The 26,593-nt window shown below is 51.9% G+C and overlaps 3 protein-coding genes across 5 annotated transcripts in view; 2 read left to right on the top strand and 1 right to left on the bottom strand.

Annotated features, from left to right (window-relative positions):
* EEF2KMT (eukaryotic elongation factor 2 lysine methyltransferase) overlaps nt 1-1,287 on the top strand; it is a gene marked incomplete at its 5' end in the record, with an annotated part of 13,450 nt that extends 12,163 nt beyond the window's left edge. Inside the window, one exon of the mRNA XM_024759811.1 lies at nt 1,040-1,287. Within this exon, the coding sequence (XP_024615579.1) occupies nt 1,040-1,140 (101 nt within the window). The remainder of the gene's footprint in view (nt 1-1,039) is intronic.
* A 686-nt stretch (nt 1,288-1,973) lies between these two features.
* On the bottom strand, nt 1,974-13,354 carry ALG1 (ALG1 chitobiosyldiphosphodolichol beta-mannosyltransferase). Of its 3 annotated transcripts, XM_024759783.1 has the most exons (13): nt 13,149-13,354; nt 12,138-12,215; nt 11,897-12,000; nt 10,233-10,381; nt 8,667-8,756; nt 8,219-8,329; nt 7,348-7,469; nt 7,127-7,165; nt 6,746-6,805; nt 5,884-5,994; nt 4,645-4,759; nt 3,460-3,535; nt 1,974-2,357 (listed from the first exon to the last, which is right to left on the bottom strand). In XM_024759783.1, the coding sequence occupies exons 1-13, from the start codon at nt 13,348-13,350 to the stop codon at nt 2,226-2,228; spliced, it is 1,389 nt and encodes a 462-aa protein (XP_024615551.1). In that variant the 5' UTR covers nt 13,351-13,354; the 3' UTR covers nt 1,974-2,225. The 3 variants fall into 3 exon arrangements, with proteins under 3 accessions (XP_024615551.1, XP_024615552.1, XP_024615553.1); XM_024759784.1 differs by lacking the exons at nt 12,138-12,215; nt 13,149-13,354 and having other exon boundaries at nt 10,233-10,395; XM_024759785.1 differs by lacking the exons at nt 10,233-10,381; nt 12,138-12,215; nt 13,149-13,354 and having other exon boundaries at nt 11,897-11,979.
* A 1,237-nt stretch (nt 13,355-14,591) lies between these two features.
* Nucleotides 14,592-26,292, top strand: CUNH16orf89 (chromosome unknown C16orf89 homolog). The gene is made up of 7 exons (XM_024759627.1): nt 14,592-14,790; nt 19,526-19,730; nt 21,031-21,148; nt 22,508-22,643; nt 23,316-23,420; nt 25,086-25,172; nt 26,162-26,292. The coding sequence occupies exons 1-7, from the start codon at nt 14,592-14,594 to the stop codon at nt 26,290-26,292; spliced, it is 981 nt and encodes a 326-aa protein (XP_024615395.1).
* The last annotated feature ends 301 nt before the right edge of the window (nt 26,293-26,593 follow it).

Raw genomic sequence — 26,593 nt, 5'->3', positions numbered from 1 at the left:
GGGGGGGGGGGGGCTGCCATCCTCTGTCCCACCCGTGAAAACACTGGGGTGCAGGGCAGCTGAGTAATCACCCAGGCACCCATGGACTGAAGCCAGGCAGCTGGCTCCCACTCTCCACCCCCCACCCCATGACCCCCACTCTGCAGTCCTCACCACGAGCCAGGCCTGATCAGGGTTTCCCACACGACTGGGCAGCAGTGCAGAGCCCTGTGCTTGCCCCAATCCCCCACCCCCCAAACAAAGCTCTCCCACAGCTGCCTCTGCTGACAAAGAGGACCAGCGCCCACCCCTGTACAGCGTGTCCCACTGACAGCGGGTGCTCGGCCTTGAGAAATAACGAAGTCCTTCAGATGCTTATGTGAAAAAATATCCACGCTGTATTTTAAGAAAGCTGAGTGCTAAACAGCATATACAGTATAAACTCATTTTTTAAGCTCATTTTTATTTTAAAAAAATAACTGTCATGTTAATACATATATGGGGAAACTCCATACACACCAATTAACATTATTATTAACATGTTATACCCGGACGGCAGTATCATGACACTTATACACTGTATGTCTAGTATTTCATTCTTATAAATACTAATTTTTCATTCCTAAAAAACTGATGACAAAACAATTCTTGCCAGGGGTGCGTCAGACATCTGTGCTTACACAGAGGACGTGAGCCCCTCTGATACAGGTCCAGCCTCTGAAGGCACCAGGCTGAGCTGTCAGGCAGACGTGGGTTCAAACCTCAGCTCCTACTGAGCTGTGCCCGGTAACAGGATGGAGGACCCAGACGGGGCCATGACTTTCCAGGGATGCACACGGCCCAGTGGGCAGACGCAGCAGACCTGGCTGCTGTGAGCTGCTTACAAATGGGATTCCTGGTCCCACCCCTGGAGGCTGATTCCAGGTGTCTGGATGGGGCCTGGAAATCTGTAGTCTGTACCCCCACACACACCCCCAGGCCTGTCCCAAAGCCCCACACTGATAGGGTGGTGTCCCATCCCCAAACCCCACATCCTGAGACGCATATGTTCTGTCTCCAGGCCGGGCTGGAATCCCGTGGGAAGAAGTGCCTCGTCACGACCAGAAACTGTTTCCCTACGAAGAGCACTCGGAGATGGCAATTCTGAAACTAATGCTGTAGATTTATAAATGGTTTTGAAGAATAATGTGAAAATTAAATCACTGTTCTGGAAAGAATGTGATAAAACTTGCACTGGACTTGAATGTTTGAAGAATGTTAAATTCTGAATCGGGAACCACAGACTGTTCGAATAAAATATAAACTGTTCAAGCGTGTAGACCCCTCTCTGCCAGCTGGCTTAGTCCTTAAGAAAATCACCATAAATCAGAAATGAAATTTTTGGCTCAGAGATAAGCATTTCACTCGCGCAAATAATAAAACAAACCAAGTACGTTCCCCCCAACCTGGACGCAAATCCCTCGCGGAGCCAAGCCCGCTGCACACGTGGCACATCTGACTGCCCTTGCAGGGCGGTGGGCTGCAAAGTCTGTTTTCAAGGCAGGAATCAAAATATTAGGGACACAACCAAGCAATTCTGGGAAAGGCAGACACCAGGAGACAAAACAAGGATGCAGAGATGTTCAAGACGACACAAATAACAGAAAAGTCATAAACTGGGGGAAAGAAAGACTCATAAGACAGGAAGAGAAAAGAGAGAAGGGATTCAGAGCCTCCAAAGATGAAAGCAGGCTGAGCCAGCTTCCTGGTCAACAAAAACTCCTGATTATTAAAAGTAACTTCAGGGCTTCCCTGGTGGCGCAGTGGTTGGGGGTCCGCCTGCCGATGCAGGGGGCGCGGGTTCGTGCCCTGGTCTGGGAGGGTCCCGCGTGCTGCGGAGCGGCTGGGCCCGTGAGACATGGCCGCTGGGCCTGCGCGTCCGGAGCCTGTGCTCCGTAACGGGAGAGGCCGCAGCAGTGAGAGGCCCGCGTACTGCAAAAAAAAAAAAAAAAAAAAAAAAAAAAAAAAAAATAGTAACTTCATTCCCCAGGCAGTGCCCACTGCCAGCCTTTCAGCTTCCATCCACCAGGAGGCGCTGATCTACAGAGTTTGCCAAGGGACTGGCCAGCAGTGGCGGCTGTGAGGAGGGGAGTGTGGGCCAGCTCCTGGGGAGAAAGATGAAAGGTAAGGAGGGGTGTCAGCTTGAGGGTCTCTCCATGATGTCCAGCACAGGACACCTCAGGAGTTTCAGTCGTTGGCCCGGGGGGTCACGTGTCCGTAATCAAAGGGAGCACTGTCCGCTTCCAGCTCTCATCCCATCGAAGCTGCTCTGACTCCCGGAGGTTCTTGCAGAACTGGTTCAGTTTGCCAGCAGGATCAGGAAACTTTGAGAAAAGCATCTAGAAGACCAGAACTACCTCATCACTGCTTCCTGCCCCCACCCCAGGTTCTACCCCAAGCTACCCCTCCTCCTTCCCAGCAGCCCAGGTTCCTGCTGCACCCCAAGCGCAGCCATTCTGCCAAAACCCTCCCTCCTTCACCGCACTTCCAGAACCACCACCAGTGTCCCGGGGTCTCCAACGGGACGCCCGCTCTGGCCCAGCTTCCTCACCAGGCCTGGCTAACTAACCCTTCTCAACAGCTCTGACCCCAATGTCCCTGACCCAGCAAGCCCGCCTCCCTCACCAGGCACAGGGGAGCCTTCATGGCCCAGCTACGCTCTATCTCCTGCTCTGCTCCGACCTGACGGCACAGCCAAGCTGCAGTGTTCACCATCCACACCCCATGCTCTGCCGGCAGCCCTCCGCCTCTGCCTCTGCAATTGTCTGCTGCTCCTTCCACCAAGAGCTGGCCTCTACCCAGCACTATCCTGCCCACGTACTGAGAACTAGGTGATGCCTGCGTTCTTTCCAGCTCTGCTAAACTAAGGTGTCTGCAGACGCCAGCCTATGGGCTGCATGCGGCCCTCCGCCTGTCTTTGTAAATAAAGTTTTATTGGAACATAGCCACACCCCTTCATCCACAGATTGTGGATGCTTTCACATTACAACAGGGTTGAGTAGTTCTGACAGAGACTATGGCAAAGTCTAAAATGTTTTTTTTCCTGAGGCTTTCCAAAGTCTGTTGCCCTTGGTCTCAATGATCAAGAATGATGACGTGTTACTTTTTGTAATTTGTAGTAAGAAAGAAGTATCCTTTGAAGATGCCCACCCATCTCATAAGGCCGGTCCAGGAAGCTCCCTCGCTCCTCACTCTCCCTTCTCAGATCCAATCACCCCCTAAATGGCACAGTCCACCTGGCTCTAGCATCATTGTGTGGTGTGAGCTCCATAAACCCAGACGGCAGGTGGGGCGAGCCCTGATCCCTCCGGGGCCCAATGGGGCCCAGCCTCTGAGACCGCTGCTCGCTCACCCATACACAGCCCAGGGCCACCCACCCAGCTGCAGGAACAAGGAATCTCCAAAACCCTGCAAGCCGCTGTGTGGGAGCAGACACGCTACCTGCAGCTGAGCTGCCAGCTCCTCTGAGTCCTCGAAGACCAGGCCATTTTCCTCGTGTTTCACAAGCTCGTGTAAGCTGCAGAGAGAATCAGGGGAGGTCTGAGAGCTGCCTGGAGGAGATACAGAACGCAAGGTGCCCACCTGCTCCCCCCCAATTCCACCCCACCCACAGGCTAAGCTGGAGGCAGGAACAGTCTGGTTTCAGGAAGCCTGTTCTTAGATTTGGCATCTGAATAGAAAAAAGACCTGGCAGGATACACATTAAAAATCCAAACCGGGCTTCCCTGGTGGCGCAGTGGGTGAGAGTCCGCCTGCCGATGCAGGGGACACGGGTTCGTGCCCCCGTCTGGGAGGATCCCACATGCCGCGGAGCGGCTGGGCCCGTGAGCCATAGCCGCTGAGCCTGCGCGTCTGGAGCCTGTGCTCCACAGCGGGAGAGAGCACAACAGTGAGAGGCCCGTGTACCGCAAAAAAAAATCCAAACCAATTCGGGGAAGGAGGGACAATAAAGGGGTATGTGGACTTTTTGTGCTACATGCTCTCTTCAGTGAGAACGTTCTTAGTAAGTTCTGCCTTTTTTTTCTTAATTCCACAGCAGAGAAACCAGGTAAAAGGCAGCCCTGCTGGAGGCAGGCTCAGAGGTGATCAGGGAGTTGATCCCAACACTATCTGAACCCGGGCTCCAACATCCTGGATTTCCCATTCAGAAGCTGGCTCCTCAGCTCATGGTGGGGCCACTGTTTCTAGAAACTTTTCTAACACTACCGTCTCCAAATGCCCTCTCCTGCCCATCTTTGCCAGGAAGAGCGGAGACAGAAATACACTCATTCAACTGATTCGAACACAACTACATGAGCTCAGACTAAAGGGACAGAGAGAGAAATAAGTCCATGTGAGCTGTGCGGGCAATTCCAGCCACCATTGCACCCTGTAAGCACAAGCCCCCAAGTAGAGTACTTAAGACTCCAATTTGTATTCAACACGAGCTCTAACTGGAAGCCACCCTGTCTGGTGGGGCCCAGCCCACCCACAGGGACCAGAGGGCTCCTGCTCCCTCTGGGTGGCAGAGCTGCACAGATGGGGAGGTGGAGCCCTCCAGGAAGCTTTCCCGGGCAATTCTGCTGGTTCCCCCCAAGCTGCTGATTTGATAACCTAACCCTGGGAGGACTGGGTTTCCGCTCCTACCACTGGAAGTTCACGGCACACACAGGCAGGCAGCACCCGAACATGTCCACCACCTTCATGGGCAGGTCCAGGCCACTGGAGGACCGGTGTAGGCAGACGCCCAGGTCCGCAGACCCTGCAGGGCGAGGATGAGGGGGCCATCAGCTCTGGCTGTGCGCCCGGTGGCCACACATCCTGCAGGACTGTGGACCGAGGCCTGCGGGGAGGAGTGGAAAGGGGGTGATAAAGTCCCCAACCCCACGTACGACTGCCTGGGGTTGGCCGAGCAGCCTGGCAGGAGGCTGGGACACGCAGGTGCTTCCCACCTGCCGCTCCTGGCCTCTCGGCCCTTTCTGAAAATGACCTGCCCGTCACCAATGTTTTTCTTTAAACTGACCCCCTTTTTCTCCTTAACCACGCTGTATTTTAAAAGAAGCTGCAGCAATGATTGCTTAATGGGTTCTGAGTTTCTGCTTGGGGTGATGAAAATGTTTTGGCAAGAGACAGTGGCGGGGACTGCAAAACACTGTGAGTGTGATTAATGCCACTCAAATACACTTAAAAATGGAAAAATGGTTAAAATGGCAATTTTGTTATGTGTATTTTATCACAATAATTAGAAAAAGAACCCAAAGCAGACCCAACAGAAAACAAGCTGTCGCTGTGAATATAAAGCCAAGGAAGCAACCGTACATCACTCAGTGCCGCTGGAGCTCCTGCCTACAAAGGCTCCCCGCCTCCCACTCCGGAGACAGCTTAGTGGCTGCTGAGACCTATAGGCACCCAGCCAATAAGCCCTCCCCGAGGGATCAACAACGCAAGAGAAGGGAGGGCTGCCCCTTCACACTGGGAGAGTCCACACTGTTTACCTCGTGGTCTCTGTACCTCCCAGACTTGGGAATTGACCCCAACCCAAGCCCCGCCCAGCCCTTCTGCCCAAGGGAAGAGCAGGGTGAGTGGAGGGCGTGGAGGCCAAGAGCACTGGGACGTAACCTTGGCAAACAGGCAGGGAGGAGGTGGCACACCAGGAAACAGCCTCGTTCTCCCAGAGTCCAGCCAGAGCCCATCCCAGCCTGAGACCTACATGTGTAGGGCCCCTGAGCAGACAATGGCTTGAAATCATTAAAGGGTTAAAAAAACAAAGAATATGCAAAAGAACCTGGTAAAACATTCATTATCTGGCCCTCTTCAGAAAAACTCTGTCCCCTGCCCTCAGGTACTCCCTTATAAACCCCAGCCCTCCCCCTGCAGGCCTCTTACCTAGAAGCAAGGGGTAGTCCTTGGCCTCCAGCCATGGGGTACAGACCTGGATGTGCTGGAAATGCTTCTGGCAGATGAGGCGGCTGTAATACTCCTTCAGAGGCCCTTTGCCTTACAGAGAAAACTGGAGTCACTGCACTGGGCCCACGTCTGGCCCTGTCCCCCAGCCCCAGGCCTGAGAAGCCCCTGCAAGGGCGTGAGCAGAAGGCCCACAGGCAGCAGCTCCAATCAGGCCCCTATCCAGACCCCTTCCAGAAACGACCCCCAAGGGGTGTGCACCTTGACTGCTGAGGCCATGGCCGTTCCCCCAGCAGGCCTTGGGCTGGGAACACAGCCAGGATAAACTCTGGCCAGGCACCAGAGTGCCCACCAATACAGCTTCTCACACAGACTGCCCCTGCGCCCCGCCCAGATCCCCAGGTGGCACAGCATGAGCAGTGGGCTCCTGCCGCCCCTGGGCGTCCAAGGGCCTGGAGGAGAGGAGTGTCCAAGGTGGGGCAGCTGGCTAAGGACCCTCCTCCTCCAACCAAATCTCCTCTGCCTCTCTCTCTTCACCCGGCTCCTTTGGAAACAGTTTGACATTGGACAGCAGACTCTCATTTTTTAAAAAAAAAAAGATACGTGGAAACCACTGTGAAGTAGAAAGCTCAGAATCTCTGAGGTCACGCTATCTGAGATTGAAATCTAGACTCCATGCTCTGCCATGAAGCCCTTCTGAGCCTCAGCCTCCCCGTCAAGCTGGTGTAGAAAACCATACATCAGTGAGTTGGGGTGAGAATTAATGAGACAACAAACATCACAGGCCTGACGTGCCTCCACTGCCCCGTTTAATACAGGAACAGGGATAGTCCCAGGTGGATACCTGTTATAACACAGACCAGAGGAGGGAGGCTTTCTCCATCGTTGATCAGCTGTTCGAACTCTGTGTTTAGGAAAATAAATATATGATAACCAAAATCATGTAGTCGGGAGAGTGAGGGGCTGATGCGAGGGGATGGGGGAAGGGAGAGGAGGAGGGAGCACTGCTCCCAACCATGCAATCCCTTCTCCTGGAGGTGGCAATTCAGAGCTAGGCTGGTCACTCACTGACCCAAAAGGGGACTCACGCCTGCCACCTCCACCCAGTGGCCCTGGCCCTGGGGTCAGGAACACTCTGCCAAGGACATCACGCAAGGCCAGGTGAGCATCCTGCAGTTCAGCAGCCCCCGACAAGCCCAGCTCCTGATCACAGCCATACACCTACTTTCTAATGCTGCCAACAAGATGGAGAAGTCTTCATCCTCTACGGGAAAAGAGAACCGAGTGTCACGGGCCAGTTTCTAGGTGCCTCCCCACCCAGCTCAATGTGCTCCCCTTTCTCATCGAGGCCCCAAATACATGTGGGCTGCACGCCTGGCAGCAGCGAGAACACAGGCTCAGCCAGGTGCTCACACAAGCCCCAAGTGCCCGGGCGGGTCCTGAGACCTGTCCAGCTCGTGCTGCTGACCAAAAGGGCCGGCCGCCCAGGAAGGCAGGTCACTGTTCCACTCTGGGCATCCCGCTCCGTGAAGGCCGACCTCTCCATGCCCGAGTCCGAGGGTTCTGAACTGAAGGAGCAGAGAGAGCCCGTGAGCTGCCACAGAGCAGGCCCTTGGGCCCGAGAACGGCCATTCTCCCACCAGAGTGAGGCCCGCAGGCTCCCAGTTGTTGGGGTGCAGCCACGTCAGAGCCACCAGGTGGCCCTACCACCCAAGGCCTTGGGCACAGACCTGCACCTTGCTTTCTCTCTTATCTGTATTTATGTGTTGCTAAGTGCTGAGGTCGCAATGGCAGACAAGGCCGACTCAGCCCCTGCCTTCACAGGGCTTACTGTTCTAATCATCCCCTAGACTTAAGATGAGGACGCTGTGACCCCTCCAACTGCCCCCACGTTACTGAGAAGAACAAAGACCAGCTGTATGGAGAGCCTCTCAGAAGGGCTCTCCTTACCCCTGGGAGATGCCCAGAGAACACATAGGTGCACAGACCCCGCCATGCGGTCAGGAACCACTGGCAGGAGGGTAAGGACACCCACAGCCTAGTACAGGGCAAACACTTCCTTAAAGGGCCAAAGAGTAAACACTGTAGGCTTTGGGGAGCCATACGGTCTCCATTGCAAAGCCCAGCTCTGCTCTTGTAGTGTGGAACCAGCCAAGGACAACATGTAAATGAATGAACGTGCTGTGTTCCAATAAAACTTTATTTACAGAAACAGGCAGCAGGCCTGCAGCCATAGTTTGCCATCCCCTGGATTAGATCTCCAGGTCAGCAGCGAGCATAAAATAAGGCAGCTGAAAGCTGAAGACAGCAGACTTACCAGGCCCTGAATGCAGAGTAGGTGCGGCTCAGCTTCATAAAGAGCTGGTGTTGCAGGTCCAAAGGCGTCTCTTTAAAGAAAGATGCTGGCTTGTCGTAGACAGTCACAGCTCTGCAATGAGATCATTGGGGGGCTCTAGGGAGGGGCGAAGAAAGGCCTAAGGAACATAAGACCCAGAAGTATCCAGAAGAAGAAGGGTGCTGAGGTATCCAAGTCTCAACAATAAGCTTTAGAATTACTTGGAGAAGCACAGAGAGAATTTCTAACATGAACACTTCCTGGACCATCTGGCTGGCTGGGAAAGAAACTCTAGCTTCCTCCTCCCTCAGCCTCCCCAAACCAGTAACCACCTCCCGGAACCCTGGGAGCTCCCAGTGCCTTGCAACATGACACAGCAGCTGGGAGTCAACAGCGCTGGGAGGGACCCCTCGTTTCCCGAGGCCCCTACTTGATGCCCCAGTTCTCTGCCAGGTCTTCCCGCATCGCATTAGTCACACACAGGTTCAGGTGGGACAGGCGTCCGCAGAGCGTCTCATACCTGAAAAGACGTATCAGTGGTCAGCCCAGAGCTCTCTGGGCCAGGAACCACCACCCCAGCCCCATGGGACTCAACACCTCTGATACAGAAGAGGCCACAGAGCTGGGATCTCCCAAATCAGGTCACTGGCGAGGCACCTTCCCCGTGTTTGCACAGAGTTCTACCACCTGTACTATTACCTCCCACACACCTTTCTTTAAATCAGATTGCTTTTCAGCTTAAATACAATTACTTTCAAGAGAAACCATATATCACTACAGAATGGAAAATCCAGTCTCTCTTGCCATAAAATGAAGGAGAAATACAATAAAATCTTGTTATTAAATCTCAGCCACACTGCACTATTCCCTGCAAAGGCTGTGGGGCTGAGGCTCACTCCCAATGGGTTACAAAGGGAGTTTAGCAAATGCTAGAAAGGCGTTATCAACAGATTAGCTCCAAACGGAGACTTGAGCCCTGGTGACAGGGCAGGACTGAAAAAGAACTGGAAACGAACAGAGTTATTTCACGTGTGTAGGTACCACGGCCTGTTCCTCACTCAGGATGCAGAGAAAGCTCTGGAGCTGGACTGCCTGGGATGGAATTTTGGAGCTCACATGTATTAGCTGTGTGGCAAGTGACATGAGGGCTCTCGGTTTCCTGGTTTGTAAAAAGACAGCGATCACAGGACACCCTTGCTGGGCAGCACTGGAGTCTGAATGGGATAAAGGCTTGGCCTGAGGCCTGGCATGCAGCAAGCACTCACTGACTGCTGCTGCGACCACCACCCACGAATGACCCATCAGGGGAAACGCCACAGCCGGCCAACGGCTTGAGGCTGCAAGCCCACACCAAGGGAGATGGTATAACTCGGACTCAGAACACAACATTGCTTCCTCCTCCAGGTCCAACCTGCTCCCAAGGCCCTTCTTCCCTCTCCCTGTCTCATCAGCTGCAGCAGACTGTGACCCACATCCCCGTCTGCCAGCAGCAGTCCCCAGTTTCCATTTGGGTATCTGGTACGGGTTCATCTGGGACCCCAGCTCTCCAGTGGAGCATTTGTCCCAAGCCTGAGACAACGGGGTACTGAAGCCCCCCAGGCTCAGAGGGGGTCACAGGACGCCAGGTGCGCAGGAGCCAACCACAGGCCTGCTCTCTCCACTGAGCCTGGTGGGGTGGGGATGAAAGCGAGGGGCTTCCAGAGCCTGAGAAATACCTCTAGGAGGAAGTGTGGAGAGACATGAGAGGGGTCCTGATGACACCTTTTTTGAGCTCAAAGTCAGCCATTTCTCAGGACTTTTCAGTTTCATGGGCCAACAAATGCCCTCCTTTGCTCAGGCCTGTTTCTATCACTTGTCACCAGCGTCAGTCCAACTCCCCAGCCTTGCCCTCACCCCCACAGGGCACACGGGAATCAGCTTCCCCAGGTCTCTGCACCGGCCCTTCTTCCCACCACAGTTTGGGGACAATGTCGGCACCCTCATCCCAGACTCTCACCACTTGGCCAGCAGAACAAGGGGGTGGCCGGGGCCGTGCACCAGACCCATAATGGAGTAGCCGTAGTTGTGCCAGTCAATGACGAGCTTGCTCCCACAAAGGCAGCCTGCAAACCAGCACACGGCAATGGCAGGCAGGCCCGGAGGGTTCTGGGAAAGAGAGACTTGAAGGAAGAGAAGGAAACCAGACCACGGTCAAGAATAAACCAAGTAAAAATAACATACGTGGCAAAGAGTCAATTATCTTTACAGAGCTCTTGATAATCGATAAGCAGAAGAAAGACCCTCTTCCTCACCAAGAGGTATAAACAGTCATAAAAGAAAATTGACCAACCTGATAAGTCCAAGATCACTGATATTCAAGGAAACAAAAAATGGAATAAGGAGGAACCATTTTTCATCTATCAGAATGGAAACTCTAAAACACCTAATGATACCTGGTGGTGGTGAGGATGGGGGGAAGAGGCTTCCCTGTTAGGTGGGGGATAAATTGACCCAACCTTACTCTAGGACTATCCAGTAACACATCACAACATTTTAAAAGTGCATGGACTCTGACCAAGCACTTCCCGTCCTAGGAATTTATCCCAAGGAAGAAACAGAACCCATGCAAAAGACATATGTTCACTGATACTCTTCACCATACAATTTTAAAAGTAAAGGGCTTCCCTGGTGGTGCAGTGGTTGAGAATCCACCTGCCAATGCAGGGGAGACAGGTTCGAGCCCTGGTCCGGGAAGATTCCACATGCCACGGAGCAACTAAGCCCGTGCGCCACAACTACTGAGCCTGCGCTCTAGAGCCCATAGAGCCCATGTTCCACAACAAGAGAAGCCACTGCGATGAGAGGCCCACACCCTGCAAACGAAGAGTAACCCCCGCTCACCGCAACTAGAGAAAGCCTATGAGCAGCAATGAAGACCCAATGCAGCCCAAAAAAATAAATTAATTAATTTTTTTTTTTAATTTTTAAGTAAAAAAAATCAGGAAGGGCTTCCCTGGTGGTGCAGTGGTTGAGAGTCCGCCTGCCGATGCAGGGGACACGGGTTCATGCCCCAGTCCGGGAAGATCCCACATGCTGCAGAGCGGCTGGGCCCGTGAGCCATGGCCGCTGAGCCTGTGCGTCCAGAGCCTGTGCTCCGCAACGGGAGAGGCCACAACAGTGAGAGACCCGCGTACCGCAAAAAAAAAAAAAAAAAAAGGAGCTTCTCTACGTTAAAAAGCAGTCAAGGTAAGAGGCTAAGAGTGGAACTCCAGAACTAGAGTGACAACCTGGTTCAAATCCTGACTCCAGCACTTCCTAGCTGTGTGACAATGGGTTACTTACAGAACCTCTCTGGGTCTAGGTTCCCTCATCTCTAAGTGTAGGTAACACAAGAACCTACTTCTCAGGATTGTTGTGAAGAATTAAATGAGATAATGCAGGCAAAACACTTACATATGTAACAAGTACAAAATAAGACTATCTGTAAAACACTGAAAAACAGAAGGGATGAGTACCATAAATAGAATGGACACATACCATAGGCTCCTACTCATGTTTTTAAAAGTTTATACACACACATGTGAATATGCACTTACCAATCTGTACATTTTTTTAAACTGGAAAGTAAAGAAAACTGTTAAAACAGTGGTTCTCACAGCGGGAGGTGGAGCTGACACGTACCTGGAGAAAGATGTAAGCTGCTGGCTTCCTGCACATCAACTTCCACAGCAAGTGCACTGCCTGAAACACAACTTTGACTCCATACTGGAGAATATGGGGCCCAACTGCAAGTCAGAAAACAGCCATCACTAGTAAAGGAGTTCTTGGCAATTTGCAGATCCCCTCCACCCCACGCTCCCCGCCTTCCCCTCCCCCCCTACACACACAGATTCAGAGATATCAGGAGTTGACTGCTTCCTACCTGCAAGTCTCTGAACTTCTGTCAGACTCACAATCTGAATTCTGTCGCTCTGCAAGAGCTCATCGTGGGGTTTGGAGGCTGAAAAGAATGTCCCTTTTAATGTGCTGGAGAAGATGATCTAATTTAAAGTCAGATGATCCCCACCCCACAGGCTGAATAGGGGAGAGTGTTTTGGAACCTCTCTGTTCCTCAGTAGCCAGAACAGAGAATGAGGCCAGTTCTTGTCCAGATTCCACTAGACCACCCACAGAGGGAGGGCTGGAATCTTATCCATTTTTACTTAGCACAATGCCTGGCACATAGTAGGCACTCAAGCTGACCTAGATTCCCTGGATGGTGGAATTATCACACCATAGGGAGACCCCTAGGAAGTCTCACTCCAGCCCCTCACCCTGGGGTAGCAGACTCTAAACAGGGACCAGAAGCAACCAGTGCTATTCCTTTTTTCCCGATATGGGATAGAGCTACCTTCTAAAGATGTCAAAGTGGGGTAAGATGGAGGAGCAGACACCCCTTTCCCCGCACACTGAGGGAAAAACGCTGGACATCCTGCGAAAATGAAAGACCTCTGCCTGCAGAGTTCTGCGCTGAGGGTGAGGAACGGAGAGGAGACAAGTTGCCTGTCTTCTCAGACACTGTCTGACAAAAGAAGCCTCAGAGATGTGCTTACCAGCACTTGCCCTGGGGTCACATCCACCCGGGTTCCAGTCCATCTTTTCACTTACTAGGAATAAGTGACACTATGCACTGAGTTCATTTAGCTTAGCACAGTCCTGGCATATGGCAGGCGCTCGATTAATGCTGACTGTTCCCAGGGACCCACCCAGCAGAGGCTGGGCAGAAACCTGGCAACTGCTGTCCAGGCCACAACCCGGCTCGTCCAACCTCGGAGAGCTGCCCGACGGAGGAGAGGGTAAAGGGGCGTCCCCGCCTCGGCCCCCGTGGGGCGGTCAAAGCCGAGGGTCAAAGGCTGAGAGAGCAGCCTCCCTCCCAGGCCCCCGAGGCACTCACTGCAGAACCCCAAGAAGGTCACGGAGAAGCCGCACTTGGCCAACGACAGTGCGTGATACTGCATGCGGGGACTGCGGCCCACGTCGCCCAGCACCACGACAATCACGTGGCGGGCCGCGCGCCCCCACCGCCAGCGCTTCCACGCCACCAGCAGCAGCAGCGTCAGGACCAGCGCTAGCAGGACCACGCAGGAAGCCGCCATCTTGGCGGGCCGGCAACCGTCACGTGACCGCGCTCCCGCCGGCTGTGCCAGCTGTCCGCAGCCGCAGACCGAGCCTCCTAGGTGGGTGGAGAGAAGGGAGGCGGGGACGTGGTTCCCTGTTCCCTAAGCCGGGGCCCGCGAACCTCCAACCTGGGAGCGGAGGTTTAGTGGTATTAAGGTAAAGCTGTTACTATGTAGGGATCTAGGAACATTTTTTTCTTCAAAGTTCTAAGATAATTTAAAATATAGTGAGATAACAATTTGGATGAAACGCATAAGCATAATGTTGAGAAAAGAGACCAGCCAGAGTGCATACTGGCTGGTTCCATTATGTAAATCAAAACTGCTCTTTACTGTTAGAAGTTAGAGGGGTGACCTGCCTTGGAGGGTCGGGGAGTGAGTGGGAGGGGGCAGTGGGGAGCTGGTGGGGGTGTCATGGTCTGTTTCTTGATCTGGGTGCTGGTAAGGTGGGTGTGGTCCATTTGGGAAAATTCATCAAAAAGCAAACTTATTCATTTTTCAGGATGTATGTTGTACTTGAATAAAACATTTAAAATATAAAGAGAAAGAGGGGGTTCCCTGGAAGTCCAGTGGTTAGGACTCTGCACTTTCACTGCCGAGAGCCGGAGTTCAATCCTTGGCAGGGGAATGAAGATCCCACAAGCAGCGTGGCACAGCCAAAAAAAAGAAAGGAAAAAATAGAGACAGAGAGAGAGAAGGACAATGAAGGAACTAAAAAACAGAACGATTTTAAGTATCCATAGTAAGAAAGGAAAATTTCCCCACTGACCCTCCTGTCTCACCTCCCAAAGTAACCGCACTAAAGAGTTCTGTGTGGATCTGTGTGACAGCGCTTTGACTTTGAAATGGGTCCCCTTGAAGCCACCCCCTCTGCCCTTGCCTTGGGAGCCGCCCCAGAACCTGCATGTCAGGCACAGCGACCACCTGCCCTCAGCCCCACCTCACCCACCCACATATTAGACAAATGACACAGCGCCTCCTCCCTTGATGAGAGCCTGGATGGGGCAACACCAGGGACCCTAGAACCCAGCTCAGGACTTGGCATGTATCTCTTTTGCTTCTCCCAATAGCCCTGTGACTCCCCTTCTTACAGATGAGGTCATTGAAGGTCACAACATTAGTGAGTGTGTGGCAGAGGCAGGGCTTGAAACCTGAGGGTAGAAGAGGGTAAGGAAGGACGAGTACATACATACAGATGGAGGGATGGGCAAACAGACACCATGGGCAGCCTCGTTAATGCCCCAGTTCCCAGGGAGGCCACTGCCTTCCGTTACATTGCCAAGGGTGTGAAGCTGGAACGCATGCCCTGCCCACTCCGGGCACCCTCTGAGGTGGGACGGGGCTGGGATCCAGAGACCTTGGCCTCAGGGTGCCTTGGACTTGAGCAAGTCACTCTCTATCAGTTGGCTTTCCTGACCTGTAAATTAAGGGATGGGGACTTCACATCTCAGAGAGCCCCTCTTGTTCTCATGATCTAAGAGGATAAGGACCAGGTGCCATGGTTGTGACAAACCAGAGGTAAACGCCTCGTCCTGGAATATGAAAGCCTGATTGAGGAAGGCGTTGGGATTGTTTCTCTAGGGAGATAGAGATGCAGGATGCATCACAAGCTAGTCCTGCTTGTACTGCTTGCCCACTTGGCCAACATCACACATGAAATTCAGTCCTCCCAGAGGTCAAGAGGGTACTGTTTCCCTTTCCAGAGACAGGAGGCTGAACCTTGGCAGAATTTCCACGATTAAGAAGTAGGCTCGGGGGACTTCCCTGGTGGCGCAGTGGTTAAGAATCCACCTGCCAATGCAGGGGACACAGGTTTGAGCCCTGGTCCGGGAAGATCCCACATGCCACAGAGCACCTAAGCCCGTGCACCATAACTACTGAGCCTGTGCTCTAGAGCCCGCGTGCCACAACTACTGAGCCTGCATGCCACAACTACTGAACCTGTGAGCCACAACTACTGAAGTCCACGCACCTAGAGCCTGTGCTCCACAACAAGAGAAGTCACCACAATGAGAAGCCCGCACACCACAACGAAGAGTAGCCCCCACTCGCCGCAACTAGAGAAAGCCCTGCGCACAGCAACGAAGACCCAACGCAGCCAAAAATAAATTTAAAAATAATAATAATAAATAAAAATTTAAAAAGGATGTGGACTCAGGTGTTGGAATCCCTGAACCACCTCATCCTAGCTGTGAGACAGGGGGTCAAAATAAGTCACTTTCTCCCCAGAACCTCAGATTTTAAGGTACAAAAGGGGATAAGCATAGTGCCCACTCGAGGGGTTGTTGTAGGGGTTAACAAGTGATGATAGTGACAGGCTTCACCTGGAACAGTCGTTCTCAGTGACACACCCAAGCCAGAAAAAAACGGTTCTTGAGGAGTAAAGAAAAACATACTCTTTTTATGTATAAAGTGCAGATATAGATACGGCACACAAACATATGCAATATATCTACAGTATTAAAATTTCACCTGGGGATTTCCCTGGTGGTCCAGTGGTAAAGAATCCGCCTTACAATGCAGGGGATGCGGGTTCAATCCCTGGTCAGGGAACTAAGATCCACTAGGCCCTCGTGCCACAACTACTGAGCTCACGCTCCTCAACTAGAGCCCACATGCCCTGGAGCCTGCACACCACAACGGGAGAAGAGAAAACCTGCACACCACAACTAGAGAGAAGCCTAAGCACCACCACGAAGAGCTCGCATGCAGCAACTAAGACCTGATGCAGCCAAAAATAAATTAAATAAATAAATCTTTAATTTTCAACAGGGACTTCCCTGGTGGTCCAGTGGTAAAGAATCCGCCTTACAATGCAGGGGATGCGGGTTCAATCCCTGGTCAGGGAACTAAGATCCACTAGGCCCTCGTGCCACAACTACTGAGCTCACGCTCCTCAACTAGAGCCCACATGCCCTGGAGCCTGCACACCACAACTAGAGAGAAGCCTAAGCACCTCCACGAAGAGCTCGCATGCAGCATCTAAGACCTGATGCAGCCAAAAATAAATTAAATAAATAAATCTTTAATTTTCAACAGGGACTTCCCTGGTGGTCCAGTGGTTAAGACTCTGTGCTCCCAATGCAGGAGTCATGGGTTCAGTCCCTGGTTGGGGAACTAGGATCTCACATGCTGCACAGTGCAGCCAAACAAAAATTTCACGGGAGTTCTGAACAAAAACTTGTGCAGGAGGAGCCCTCCCACATCACTGGTGGTTGTGGAAAATGGTGCAGCTGCTGTGGAAAGTAGTCTGGCAGTTCTTCAGTAAGTTAAACGTAAGCGTACAGTTACCACGCGACCCAGCAATTGCACTCCTAGGCGTATACCCTAGAGAACTGAAGACAGGTTTTCAAACAAAAACCCGTTAATGAATGTTTATATCACCATCATTTACAGTAGCAGAAAGATGGAAACAACTCAAGTGCCCATCAACTGATGAATGGATAACATGTGATCTATCCATACAATGGAATATTTTTCAGGCATAAAAAAGGAATGAAGCACTGATTCATGCTGCAAGATACATGAACTTTGAAAACGTTATGCTCAGTGAAAGAAATCAGACACAAAAAAGTCATATATTGAATGAGTATTTGTGTGAAATGTCAAGAGTAGGCAAATCCATGGAACCAGAAAGCAGAGGAGTGGTTGCCAGGGGCTGAGGTTAGGGGGGATGGGGAGTGATTGCTGATGGATGTGGGGTTTCTTTTTTGGGGGATGAAAATATTTCAGAATTAGACAGTAGTGGTGTTTGCACAACTTTGTGAATATACTTTTAAGAGACACTGCCAAAGTGTATACTTTAAAAGGGCATGTGAATTTGTAACAGGGAAGAGCTAAATTGGACTCTATGTTCAATCTGTTTCTTTGACTTTAACCTTTGCTTTTCGTTGCTTTTGTTATTATAATCATACATAATGGCCTGCCTCAGGGAACCCTGCCCCTTTGCCTGAAAGTTAAACTAAAGTGCCTCTGTTCAGCTCACAGGGAGATAATCCCCCCGCTCCCCCGCCCCACCCACCTGTGGATGGCTTCAAGAAAGAAGAAATTAACACATCCCCTCACCAGGGGATTTTCGCAATTATGGCCTTTTTACTTTACTTCCTCATCTCCTCCCCTTCTCTGTACTATAAAAGAAACTGGCATCCAAACCCCATAAGATGGTTTACCGGAGACACTAGTCTGCCATCTTCTCGGTCTGCCAGCTTTCCGAATAAAGTCGTATTCCTTCCCTCAACACCTCGTCTCCCCATTCATTGGCCTGTCGTGCAGCGAGCAGAGCGAGCTTGGACTCGGTAACAAATTATATCTCAAAAAAGCTATTATTTTTAAATGTTCACGGGGAAATGTATTAAAAGGCTGGAGAAGGGCAAGAATGAAAAATAGATTGAGAAACCCTGACCTGGAGCCTGCCCACAAGGAACATCAGATGCACATTTTGGTGGTGGTATTTTTATTATTCTTACAGATCTATAATCTCTTAACTGAAACCCTGGGGACCAGATATGTTTCTGAATTCAGAATTTTTTAGAAAGGGCATATGGCATGCATACACGTAGTAGTCCCAATGAAGCTCGGGACACCACCCAGTACTCCAACACTGACATTTTGCAGGGAAACAGATGTACTTTCACAGTGAGTGAGCTGCATGAGGGCGCTAAGTCCTCACTGTCCCAATACGAGAAGCACACGTGGCTGTGGGGCTCTTGAAATGTACCCAGCCTGAGCTGAAATGTGCCACGAGTGTAATACTCCCTAGATTTCAAACTTTGTAGTAGAAAAATGATATTAAAAAAAGAATGCAAATAATTAATTTTTATTGATTTTTCATGTTGACAGCAAGTTGAAAAGATAATATTTTGGATATTGGGATCTATTTGTTCAAATAAAATAGATTGTTAACATTCATTTCACCTGCTTCTCTTTGTTTTTTTTTAATGTGGCCACTAGACGACTTTGAAGCACCCACGAAGCTCGCCCTTTGCAGCTCATATTCTGTCCCTACTGGACAGGCTCCACTCTAAGAAATCCTCTGTTCAGTTCAGGGGGCAGGTGTGCCCTCAAACGATCTTATTCCAAACTTATTTTTAAAAAAGGGACTTCCCTGGTGGTCCAGTGGTAAAGAATCTGCCTTGCAATGCAGGCGATGTGGGTTCGATCCCTGTTCAAGGACTAAGATCCCACATGCCGCAGGGCAACTAAGCCTGCGTGCCACAACTACTGAGCTCGCGCGCCTCAACTAGAGAGAGAAAACCCTCACGCCACAACTAGAGAGAAGCCCACGTGCCACAATGAAGAGTCCGCATCCCGCATCGAAAGATCCCGCATGCTGCAACTAAGACCCGATGCAGCCAAAAAAAATAAATAAAATTAAAAGAAAAAAAAACAGGGGCTTCCCTGGTGGCACAGTGGTTGAGAATCTGCCTGCTAATGCAGGGGACACGGGTTTGAGCCCTGGTCTGGGAGGATCCCACATGCTGCGGAGCAACTAGGCCCGTGAGCCACAACTACTGAGCCTGCGTGTCTGGAGCCTGTGCTCCGCAACAAGAGAGGCCGCGATAGTGAGAGGCCTGCGCACCACGATGAAGAGTGGCCCCCGCTTGCCACAACTAGAGAAAGCCCTCGCACAGAAACGAAGACCCAACACAGCCATAAATAAATAAATAAATAAATAAATAAACCAGTTCCTTGTATGGTCCAGCCCTGCCTCCCAGGCTCCCAGCTCCCAGGTCCGTGGGGGTGAGTGGGGAGATAACTGGCCAGACATCATGACCAGACCCCAGCCCTCCCGAGCTTCGGCCTGTCCCTCGGCAGTCGGCGTCCCCCACCCTCTCCCAGGCCTGGTCCTTAAGACCATCCTAGCCCGTGTCATCGTGAAGTCTGTTCCATAAGAGCTCCACATTCTAACGGAACAAAAGGTGTCAACTAACCCTACTTATATGTCTCAAGCTTCCATGGGATGCGATAGATTTAGTCAGAGCCCATCCCAACACTGTTCCTAGTGATTTTTAAAAATTTTTTTAGAGAAAGCGCTTCCTTTGTGTTTCAAATGCAGTGTCCGAGCCCTGAAGGCACCCGAGTGTGCTCAGGGCTGCCAGGGGAGGGACAGCCAGTTCGTGGGCTCAAAACCACAGGATCCTGGGGGGCGGTTAAGCTCGGCATGGCCCACTGCTCCTGGGTCTCCCCGCAACCCTCTCCTCTCTGCCAGAGTTCCAGCCAGCCATTGAGCCTGGGTTTTGGAAGCTCCCGCACATCTGGACCCGCACCAAGGCCTCCATGGTCTACTCCACGTTTGAGCAGCAGGACTCCTTCTCAGAGGAGCACAGTGACCTGTGCCTGGTGCAGCTGCTGGGAACCGGGTGGCCCCCTGGACGGGCCCCGCTTCCTGAAAATCCCAAAGTGCTTGCCCTCCGCCAGTCCTCCCGTCCCACTCACTCTCCAAATCCCCAGGGGTTTGGGCAAAACCAGGCGCAAGCTCCCCCAAGAGCTGTTCCTTCTCCCATCCCCATCACTGTGAGTCAGCCCCCCTCTCTCCACCTGAGGCTTCCAGCCCTCTCCAAACACCTACCTCCATGCCCTGCACTCCCCAACTGGCTGGTCTCCCCACACCAGAGGGATCTTTCCAAAAAGCACATCTGAACACCCCACCCCAGTGCGAAGCTACCTTGTTCTCAGGAAAAGCCCCAATTCCTCTGCCCTTCCAGGTCCCCAGGCCACTCCGGTCCAAGCCCTGGGGCCTCTTTTCAGACTTTCAAAAGCACCGGCTCCCTCCCACTTTAAGCCTTTGCCTGTGCCTGGCAGTCGCCTCTGTGGGGCCTCCTCCCACCCTGCCCCGCCCCAGGCCATGTGCCTAAGTAACTCTGCTCACACTTCAGGGCCAGCTCCAGCATCCTTCCTCCAGAACCTTCCCTGACCCCACCGCAGGGGGCTGACCTCCCATGGTGGACCGGTTCTCTTAGCCAGATGCAGTTCACATTTGTTTTATGGTTCTGTAGAACAAATGTGAACTGCATCTGGCAAGGAGAACCAGTCCCAGAAGGCAGAACAGGGCTGTAGGCCCCAGAAAGAAGGACCCAGCCTAGTTTAGCTCACCTGCTGTGCAGTGGGCTTGGAGCAAACCCCCAAGGGGCAGCCCTAGGTGCAGGGACCCATGAAACCCATGAGCAGGAGGGGCAGCAGGTGCCCCAGCTCCCACCTTCTCAGCATCCTTCAGAGAGGTGTTTGGGCCAGGACACAGCTGGGCTTGCAGAGGAGCTATGCTCCAGTGAGGGACCTGCCCTGTCCCTTCCATGGGGCAGGCCTGGCACAGGGGGGTGGGCATGCCAGGCCCGGGGATCTGCCGTTCTGGGTCCAGGGATCTGCTGTTTAGGGCAATTCTGGGAAACATGGTACTTGGGGGTCCCACGGAGAAATGGGAAGTCGCAGCCCCTGGTGGCTCCCCTAACCCAGGATAGCTCCAGCATCGCCTCCCCTGGGCCGGGGGGAACAATTTAGCCAATCCAGACACAGGACACCTGTGTTTATCTGGCATGGCTGTGTGCCTGGACCCTACTGGGGGGGGGTCTAATAACTAGAGGGGGCATCAGGACCAGGAAAGCCTCCGTGCCCTCGGGCTTCATTCAGGATGCTTTGAACAGCTTGGAACCACTTCTCCCACAGGACAAACAGCAGCCAGCCCTGCAGGCTCTCCGATTTCTGCAAGACCCTCATGACCAGGCCCGGCTGCTCTGGCTACTGCCTGTCTCACCAGCTGCTCTTCTTCCTCTTGGCCAGAATGGTGAGTGCCTGGCATGGGCTCAACCACAGCCCAAGGAAGAGGAAGAATGACTGAAAGGGGCTCGTGACAGTGTGGTTTTGTATGTTCACACCTGGAAAATAAGCAGGTTTTAAACCCCTGCTTCAGACCTCAGGAGGTGGAAGTGAGTAGCCTGTCATTGTTCAGCCATGAAATCCAACCACAGTGGTGTGGTGGGGCGGGGGGGTGATGAGATTCTGTTGCACAGAGAACTTTGCATGCTGAACTGGATCTCAGGGTATTAGAAGAAGAGAGAGGGAAGCAGCAGAAAGAACTCAGTAAACAACAGATGGAAAAAGGTCTTAGAACAAAGTCAGTAGCTAGCTGCTTCCAGAAAACCAAACCAAAACCAAAACAGCCCCACCATCACTTCTCCTGTGCCCAAACACTCTTCCAAGCACAAGATTTGCTAGATACACATTTTATTTTATTTTGGCCTCACTGTGGGGCTTGTGGGATCTCAGTTCTCCGACCAGGGAATGAACCCGGGCCATGGCAGTGAAAGCACCGAATCCTAACCACTAGACCATCAGGGAACTCCCGCTGAATACTCATTTTAAACATATATTTATTTATATACAAAGTAGGGCTTGCTATCTCTATTCAAAAATGTTACTCAATGTCCATAAATTCTTAGCCAAGAAAGGACTTGCTGATTTTAATAGATTTTTGTATTATTATTTATTTGTAAGCTGTCACAGCCCAGTGTTTTTGTAAATACAATAAAAGCCAAGTTACAAGGAAAGTTATTGTGATTACTAGATTCAGCAGATAGAAAGTTGCTCTGACATATTGCTATAGAAGTTTCCAAAGCCTGTTCTCATCCCCTGTCCTTGTCTCTGTGCAACCGCTCCGCGGCCCAGGCTTTGAGCTGCACTGTAGCTGCCTGCTTGCGGGGTTAGGCTGGAATCAGAATGCGGTGACAGAGCGCTTTAGAGCGCCCCCTAGTGTCGGGCGTCGTGTCAGGCACTTCCAGGTTATGGTACCGGCCCCCCCCACCCCCCCCCAGACACAAGCGCCCCTCGGGTGCAGCTCCCATCGGCATCGCCCTTTCCCCATGAAAACCCTTGAGGCTCACACAGGTTAATTTAGGGGGTGGAAGTCGCACAGCTCCTAAGCTGCAGAGCCGGGGCTCGAACTCAGCTCTCTCTGTCCTCCAGTGACTAAGCCCCACCAGGCTGGGAGTGTGGATAGGGAAGAAATTTTGGGAAAAGGGAAAGGACTTGCCCCAAAGGCAGCCACTTAAAAAACCGTTTCAGAACAGCAGGTCTTTTCCTGTAACAGCGTGCATGAATCGCTCAGACCAGCAACTTCCTTGTCTCTTGGTGTTTGTTCCCCCAGACGGAATGCACGAAGGGGCTGTTCCGCCAGAGCCAGCGCTACGTGAACCTCTTCTGTGCCAACATGATGGACCTGAACCGGAGAGCTGAGGCCATCGGATACGCCTACCCCACCCAGGACCTCTTCATGGAAAACAGTGGGCCCCCGCATTCTGCTCTAGGAACAAAGCAGCAGAGTGTCCCTGATTCCGGCCACACACACAAACACACACATACACTAGGGCTGCCAGGTTTAGCAAATGAAAATATAAGCGGCCCAGGCAAATTTGAACTTCAGATAAACAACGAATACATTTTTAGTATAAGTGTATCCCAAACATTGCATGGGCTATACTCAACAATTTTTTTCTTTTTTTAAATTTTTTTGCCACACCGTGTGGCATGCTGGATCTTAGTTCCCCAATCAGGGATCAAAACTGCATCCCCTGCAGTGGAAGAGTGGAAGCGCTTAGTCTTAACCACTGGACCACCAGGGAAGTCCTACTTAACAATTTTTTATTCATCATTTATTGGAAATAAATTTAAGTGGGCATCCTGTATTTTATCTGCCACTGTTTTGACTGCTTCCTGCCCCCAAAATCTGACCCAGTGACAGAGCTCTGGGCAGACTGAACAAGGCAGGACCCAGGTTCGGGGGCCCCTGCTTACTAAGGCAGACCCTCAGGGCTGCCTCCTTGCAGCCACTGTGCTGAGTGCCCACCTGCTGGTGCCGCCTCTCTCTAGCAGGTGGCACCATGGTGGCCTTGGGGAGAGGGAAGAGGTGGGCCTGGGGGATAGGCCTGCAGAGGGTCCCCTGTCTTTGCTTCCAGTCATGTTCTGTGGAATCGGTGGCTTCTCCAAATTCTATAAACTCCGGTGGCTGGAGGCCATTCTCAGCTGGCAGAAGCCACAGAAAGGATGCTTTGGGAAGCCAGGTGAGCTGTACTTCCTCCCTGGCTGGGAGCAGGGGTGGGGGTCGGGACGCTGGGCTTCTATGCCAGTTGGGGAAAGGATGTACTGGTGTTGGGGGGGGTGCAGAGAGAGGTGTGCAACGTGCACACACACACACACGTGGAAATAGGCTCAGAGTTTTGGAAGCCAAAACTTTGCAGGATGAGGAACGGTCTTGTTGGAAGATATCGGACCCCTGCACCTGTGTTAACAAATTCATTTCTTCATCAAGTATTCCCTGAGCACCTACTATATGCCAGACACAGTTCTAGGCTCTGGAGAAACTAGGCAGGGAAAAGAGGAACAAGGAAGAGAGACAGAAACCACCTACACAAACCAGTAAGTGAAATGCGAGTTCTGATAATGATTGTGAAGGATACATCAGGCTGAGAGAGAAAAGAACATTGGAGAAGCTTCTTTAGGCAGAGTAGTCAGGGGAGATGTCTGAGAGGTGGTGACATAGAAGCAGGGGTGGAGGGAACTATATTCAATATCCTATGATAAACCATAACGGAAAAGAATATGAAAAAGAATATGTATATGTATAACTGAGTCACTTTGCTGTACAGCAGAAATTAAACACAACATTGTAAACTGTACTTCAACAAAATTTTTTTAAAAAGAAGAAGCTGGGTCTTCCCTGGTGGCGCAGTGGTTGAGAGTCCGCCTGCCGATGCAGGGGACAGGGGTTCGTGCCCCGGTCCAGGAGGATCCCACATGCCGCGGAGCGGCTGGGCCCATGAGCCATGGCCTCTGAGCCTGCGCGTCCGGAGTCTGTGCTCCGTAACGGGAGAGGCCACAACAGTGAGAGGTCCGCGTACCACAAAAAAAAAAAAAAAAAAAAAAAAAGGAAGCTGGGACCTCCCCACCGGTCCAGTGGTTAAGACTCCATGCTTCCACTGCAGGGGGCGTGGGTTCAGGGTTTGATCCCTGGTCGGGAAACTAAGATTCCCACATGCCGTGAGTCATGGCCAAAAATTTTTTAAAATAAAGAATAAAAAGAAGAAATAGAGAAAAAGAAGAAGCAGCAGCAGCAGAGGGTGGAAAGGCAGAGGATGCAGCCCCTTTCCAGCCTGGGACACCAGACAGCTGGTCCTCTTTGGAGTATGTCACTCCACCTCTCTGAGCCTCAATTTTCCTGTCTATAAATAAATGAGCAAAATAATCTCCACCTTCCTGAGCTATGAGGAGTAGACATAATACATATGAAACCACCTAGCTTTTGCCAGGTACAGACAAGGCTCCCAGTAAATGCTGGCTTCCCAAATGAGAAGCTTAGGATGCTCAAAGACCAAAGCTTTTGAAATAAGATAGTCTGTTTTAAGACAGAGGCGTTTATAAAATGAAGATTCTCAGGCCTCCAGACCTATAGATTCAGCAGGTGGAGGGGCTGCGGACCCCCATTTTCAATGAGCTCCTCTGGCCATTCTGATATGGGTGATTGGGGGACCACAATTTGGGAAACACCAGTAGATGCAGACTGAGGTGGTGTGGAAGTATCTCTACCCAGGGGCACGAGGAAACTTCCAGAAGTGCCTCCAGATTCAAGAGAAGACTTGAGTTGCTTGAGGTGTTGTGAAGAGTAGAGGGCTTAGCCAGTAATATTTAAAAATCCATCTTGAGAAGCTCACCCTTCATTCTTCTCTCAGCTGCTGAAGATGAAGAATTACCCAAAGCCATTCAGTACCAACAGCATCTTTTGAGAAGAGTGAAGAGGCGAGAAAAACAATTTACAGGTAATGAAAATACCCAAGACATGAAACCAAAACCTAGAAAGGATACACACGGCTTGCATTCAAGGAAAACAGGCTCCCAGCATCACCCAGGAGCCAGGGTGGGGAGCCTTTGTGTTTGGGAGCTAGAGGGAAGGGTAGGAGTCTCTCATGCCCTCCTCTTTGAAAGTGGGGAGTCCAGAGATGCTGTCTCCAGTGAAGGGAACATAAAAGAGAAGATTTGGGGCTTCCCTGGTGGCGCAGTGGTTGAGAGTCCGCCTGCCGATGCAGGGGACACGGGTTTCTGCCCTGGTCTGGGAAGATCCCACATGCCGCGGAGCCGCTGGGCCCGTGCGCCATGGCTGCTGAGTCTGCGCGTCTGGAGCCTGTGCTCCGCAACGGGAGAGGCCACAACACTGAGAGGCCTGTGTACCGCAAAAAAAAAAAAAAAAAAAAAAAAGAGAGAGAGAAGTTTCAGTGTATTACACACTGAAAGTCACAGAGATAACCGCTCTCAGTCAAAGTCTAGTCAGGAAAACAGAACCTGCATCAGGAACTTCAGCAGAAGGAATTGAATATAGGGAACTCAGAGGTGCTGCAAGAGCTGAAAACAGAAAAGGTGAGAAAACACAGACATTAACCACTGCAGGAAGCCCCTGTCCTCCCTGGAGGCAGAGCTGGAGGGGCCGTGAGAGGAGATGGGGTGAGCAGAACCTGCAGAGGCTGGACACAGAGGAGACAGAGAGGGGCAAGGGGAGAAATACCCTGGCTTCTCCCCTCATCCCACCTGTGCCTGCCTGTGGTGGGCAGGGCAGTCTGGGAAATGTAGTTTGGAGGGGTTGGTGCACTGGGGTTTGGAGCAAAGAAGGGTGATCTTTGAGCCAGGGGACAAGTGATGAACACAGTTCTGGTGGCCGCACGTCCCCAGGCTGGCCGAGGGAACATCTGAAAAGTACTCCCAATGGAACGGTGGCCACCCCCCACCACTCACAGCAGGGCCTGTGCCTCCCCAGATGGCTGCTCTTCCCACAACACGGCCATGGCTGTCGCGGCCCTGGGCGGCTTCATCTACGTCCTGGCGGAACTCCCGCCAGCAGACGGAGAGCTGCGGCCGCCCACACCGACACCACCCAGCAGCCACTGACAAGCATGGTTCCATGCCTGCCACCTGACAGGAAGGTGAAACGCACGCCTTTCGTCCTTCCTTCCTTAGTCCTGGGGGCCTGGGTCACACCCTGAGAAGGAGGCAGCCCAAGCAAAGCAATCCAGTGTCATCCCCTCAGGGAGCAGGGCTGGGGATGTGGGGCTGGGATGGACCCAGGCTCGGAGCAGATGAATAAATTTAGAGTGCAGTTGAGTGGCGAGTTGGGTCTTGTTCCTCAGCCTTTCAGACAACTTCACTTGGGATAATTATAGCACCTATCCCTATATTACCTCCACAGCTG

This window comes from Neophocaena asiaeorientalis, unplaced genomic scaffold, assembly GCF_003031525.2.
Source record: "Neophocaena asiaeorientalis asiaeorientalis breed wild unplaced genomic scaffold, Neophocaena_asiaeorientalis_V1.1 scaffold254, whole genome shotgun sequence".
In the NCBI taxonomy this organism is placed as follows: domain Eukaryota; kingdom Metazoa; phylum Chordata; class Mammalia; order Artiodactyla; family Phocoenidae; genus Neophocaena; species Neophocaena asiaeorientalis.
This window is presented reverse-complemented; position numbering and strand designations above follow the sequence as displayed.

Coding starts and splice junctions, on each gene's coding strand:
- ALG1 (XM_024759783.1), bottom strand. CDS start 13,350: ATGGCGGCTTCCTGCGTGGTCCTGCTAGCGCTGGTCCTGACGCTGCTG. Junction 7,166..7,347: donor CAGCAGCACGAGCTGGACAG/GTCTCAGGACCC, acceptor CTTTTCCCGTAG/AGGATGAAGACTTCTCCATC. Junction 4,760..5,883: donor GGACTACCCCTTGCTTCTAG/GTAAGAGGCCTG, acceptor CTCGCCCTGCAG/GGTCTGCGGACCTGGGCGTC.
- CUNH16orf89 (XM_024759627.1), top strand. CDS start 14,592: ATGGGCAGCCTCGTTAATGCCCCAGTTCCCAGGGAGGCCACTGCCTTC. Junction 14,791..19,525: donor TCAGTTGGCTTTCCTGACCT/GTAAATTAAGGG, acceptor GGGGCGGTTAAG/CTCGGCATGGCCCACTGCTC. Junction 22,644..23,315: donor GGACCTCTTCATGGAAAACA/GTGGGCCCCCGC, acceptor CTTTGCTTCCAG/TCATGTTCTGTGGAATCGGT.